We start from the raw sequence: 4,223 nt of genomic DNA, 5'->3' as shown, positions 1-4,223 counted from the left end.
CTTGTGCATTGGATGAGGTTGACTACAGAAGACTTGACTTCTTGACTTAACTTCACGCCTTAAATATGTGACAAAGCGTTACAAAACTTCGCTCAGCGCATATTTTATGTATAAAAGTTCTAGTTATAATAAACGCCTTAAAATTGAGACGTGATATGACCTTATTTTGTTTTAAGCTCTAATAATTGAACAATCGCCATCGCTATCATATTAGTCGTCGGCTGCCATCGTAACCACGCTGCTTTCTATGCTTTTCAACTTTTCAAGGTAACTTACCGAATTCTGACTAGCCAAGCTTTCTTCACACACTTTAGGGTCATTCCATGGTTTAAAGTGAACTCTCAAATACGTAAAGCCCGCTCTGTTTTCAGGTAACACTATGCTGCGCACAGCTGTCGAGACGAAGCTACTGCCGGCCAGACAAGACGACGTACCCATCACCAAGTCTGTTATAATAGAAGATGAAGAAAGCAGTGACGAAGCTGGGAAGGACTCGGAGGAAGAGAGCTTAGAGAAGCTAGTGTTTGGGTCATGTCGCGATCCGACCGAGTCGTCCCATGTGAGTCGTTGCAGATGTTCAACGAAGCTATCGTTCACCGACCTATCGACAGATGTATTTACGAATATCTGGTGTCTCTGTTTCGCAGGTTAAAAGACAGAAGAAGACATCCAAGCGGAAGAAGACGTCTAAGTGTGAGGCTGAAAGTGATGCAGAAAGTGATGCAGAGAGCAGTTGAATTGCTCCCGCAACATGCCGCGAAGAAACCTGCTTGGCAGGATCAAGATGACAATGAAATCCCGTGAGCACATCTCCGTTACGAGTCGTCACTGGGTAATGATATCAATATTTTATACTACGCCTTGCCTTTCCAGAGGTGAAAACAAAGAGGAGCACACTGACGGGCCGCCTGTTCACAAAATGGCTAGAAAGACAGACGAGTACTCTGATCAATTGCGAAAAAAGTAAGTTAAACTTACAGCATTTATTCACTTTGTCAGCATCACTTGTGTGGTTACTGCTTTTCGTTTTTTTTTTTTTTTCAAGGCACTGTAACCTTTCACAGCAAAGTTATGATAAAGCGCAATGGCAACTGCTGTTGGCAAATGTTTGTCATAACCTCCTCATTCAACAGATTACACTTGACGTCCATTAATCTCACTTAGCACTTAAATAAGTAGTGTTAATAGCCTCATAGTTGGCTGGTTTGTTTCGTGTGGCATCCAATATCCTTTTGTGTAGAAATCATTAGTGCTTAAAAGTGGTGCAGCTGAAGGATTCTTGTTGCATCTGGTTGCAGTTTCTGTGTCAAGACATATTTTAGGTGAAGTTTCATGATGTTTGAGTAGAGAAAAACATATTGAGGGCATTGCTTGTGGTTGACCTGCATGTCAGTGTTCTGAGAAAACTCTTCTTTCTACGTATTATTTTCACCACATTGCTTGACTTCTTCCCCATCCCCATTTCCTTCATGCGGAGTAGCAGGCCAGGGACTGGTCATCAAGCCAATGTCGCGGCCTTTTTTTCATCTCCCTAAATTCTGCTGCCCCCTCAGTTTTGAAGATGCAACTAAGAATATAGATATGCAAAGCAAAAGCTTATAAAGCAGTAAAAAGCTTGTTGATGTGACTTTTGGGCATGAAATGTCAATAGAAACAAGATAATTTACAACAGGTAGTGTATGAGCATGTTGTATATGCTAAATATTCACTCAACATTCTGTCTTCGATTAAGGTCTGTGAAGTGCCCCGAGCAGAACTTTGTGAGCCTGCTATTTGTGCAGGCCACTATGTTTTAGATGTCAAGCACAATAACAGTTGTGTACAGCGTCTGTCGAAGCAAACAAATTCGCTAGGAGCATGAGTGTTCTCAAGCTCTGGCTGCATCATTCTGCACCCGTGGGTAGTCCTGACACTACACTTCATCTCATCAATTCTGTGCAGTGCAGTGAAAGCTGTGGGTGATGTCAGCTAACCAGAGCTGACTTACGCATTTTAGAGAGGCAAGACGGACATGCGTATTGTGTGCCGCTGATACTTCTGTCATCCTTACAATCAGCTGGCGTTGCGTGGAAGGGGATTAGTGGCAGTAATGGAAACGCCTTTTTAAAGTAAAGCTGTCAAGGGAACTTCCACAACTGTTTTCGTGCGACGGTGGTGGAGGTCGATGACTTGCAGCGGCATGCTCGGTATCAAATGTCGATCAAAGAAAAGCCAGCAACGCAACCTGCACCAGAGCCATAAATTTGTTTTGAAACATAATTATCAAGGGTTATAGTATAAAAGTTACCTTGCATATACCTCGCTCGAACAGAAAACTGGGTGTTTATCTTATCCAGTAATTTGTCATTTTTGTTTCTCGCGCCATGTTTAAGTGACTCCACTTTTGAGTTCAGCTAGGAGGTGCCTACAGTCTACATGCATTTTTCAGGTATCATTTCTGTGCCCTTTGGCTAAAATTAATTTTACTTTGGGTGGCAAACCAAGCACCTCTGTGTACCTCCCATGCAACCGGCATCCCGTAAGTGCCTCATCGGCAGTGGCTTTGGCATCCATGGGCATGCTGGGGATTTCGCCAGCTGCTAATCTAGGGTGCTTAGGCATCAGCCCATCATCGTTGGCCCTCCCAAGAGCGAGAATAGCATCAATACTTCTGCTCCGACACCCCCTTCCTTCCAATGAGCACTGTTATACATTTGAAGGGCAGGAGAACTCCCTCATACAGCTTTGCTGTCCTTGATGTATGAGTTTTTCAGATTGGCATACATCTGCGAAGGTTTTTTTTTTTTTTTTGTTCGCTGTGACCCATGGCTTTCACTACTTCGCATGGAGTGGGTGACACATAGTACAGTTGACTCTGACGGGACCACCGAAATTGATCGAATTATCCAGCGGGTTGAATTGAACAAGGTGCAGAAAGTACGCCAAAACACACTGCAGATTCATTTGGCAGTATTTGCCCGATACTGACATTCCCCCAATTTAAACGTGTGCCCACTTTCTATGTGTCCAAAGGATAAAAATAACGTAGGGATGACATTAAAGCTCCGAAATAAAGTAGAGATCTAACGCACACCCGATTTTTTAGCAAGAAAAATTGTTGCACAGTGGTGGCCAGTCTCTTCAAGTGAGGTCTTTACCACACAGTTATCAGCTCCACTCCAATACATCTGTGTTATGCGGTAAAACATGCGACCGTTGCGAAGGCAGTTTTGGTTTTGTGTCCGATTGCGCTGCGCAGGCAAGAATCAGGTAAATACTGTAATCGAATATTGTGAGCTACAGTTATTGCTTGAAAATCTTCCAAGGGTGGGCCGAATATAGGAGTTTTCGACAAGAGAGGATGTGTGTTCAATGCATTCACTGTTCCTTAAACTCCTTCGAGACAAACGCTGTCAGTAAAGGGGTTGCTATCGGGGTCACTATAGGTGTCAGGCACATGGGTGCTGACTGGTCAAGTTCGAATTATCCATCGAAGGCCAATTTTATGGTCATAATTAGGAAAGTTTGGGCCAATAGAAATGCTTGGGCGCCAGTTGCAACCTTCAGTTGGGATCGAATTAGCGGAAGTCTACTGTATAACAATCTCTGGAGGGTGAAGGTGAGAGTTTGCCTCTCTCCACTGGCTTATGAACCGTGAGTGGGACTTTGAAGCACGTTTTGGTGCTTCAAGCTCCAAAACGTTATGGCACTTGAGTGTAGATGCATGTCTGCACAAGTAGCTTGACTTGAAATTTGTTTTTCTTTTTAGGTACAAAAAAATTATGGGCGTACCAAAGTGGGCAGAGCGGAGTGACGCCGACAAACCATCAGGTTCGCCACGTTTTGAGTATCCTTAGTATTCCAAGCACCAAACATATACTGGATTTTTAAGCATATAATCACCACCTAGCGTACTTGAAGTTTAACTACAAATCAGTGGTGCATATTATACACCATTTCTTTTTTTTTTTCCTTTGAATGCTGGCATCCTGGCGACGTGTAATGCATCTCATAAAACCCAATGCTGTCGTGGCGCCGTACTTCGCTTCATTAGAGAGCAGCACTAATGACAGAACAAATTGTTTCTGGAACGTTGCACTCTGCCAGATTATTTCTATAAAGATTTTAATGTTTTTGTATGCGGTTGTTTGCACAGCTTATACTCCTCACAGCTTATTTATTTTTATCTTCAAGGACTCGCAGTGGCTCAATGGCTGTACTGCTGCTGAGCATAAGGTCAGGGG

The 4,223-nt window shown here is 43.3% G+C and overlaps 1 protein-coding gene across 4 annotated transcripts in view; it reads left to right on the top strand.

Annotated features, from left to right (window-relative positions):
- The first annotated feature begins 155 nt into the window (after nucleotides 1-155).
- The window catches only part of LOC119448483 (U3 small nucleolar RNA-associated protein 18 homolog), a 51,057-nt gene continuing 46,989 nt past the window's right edge, over nucleotides 156-4,223 (top strand). For all 4 annotated transcript variants that reach the window (XM_049665404.1, XM_049665402.1, XM_049665401.1 and 1 more), the window contains exons 1-5: nucleotides 156-267; nucleotides 372-559; nucleotides 648-800; nucleotides 874-963; nucleotides 3,749-3,810. In XM_049665404.1, the coding sequence (XP_049521361.1) occupies nucleotides 558-559; nucleotides 648-800; nucleotides 874-963; nucleotides 3,749-3,810 (307 nt within the window). In that variant the 5' untranslated portion in view covers nucleotides 156-267; nucleotides 372-557. The remainder of the gene's footprint in view (nucleotides 268-371; nucleotides 560-647; nucleotides 801-873; nucleotides 964-3,748; nucleotides 3,811-4,223) is intronic.

This window comes from Dermacentor silvarum, chromosome 4 (genome assembly GCF_013339745.2).
Source record: "Dermacentor silvarum isolate Dsil-2018 chromosome 4, BIME_Dsil_1.4, whole genome shotgun sequence".
In the NCBI taxonomy this organism is placed as follows: domain Eukaryota; kingdom Metazoa; phylum Arthropoda; class Arachnida; order Ixodida; family Ixodidae; genus Dermacentor; species Dermacentor silvarum.
This window is presented reverse-complemented; position numbering and strand designations above follow the sequence as displayed.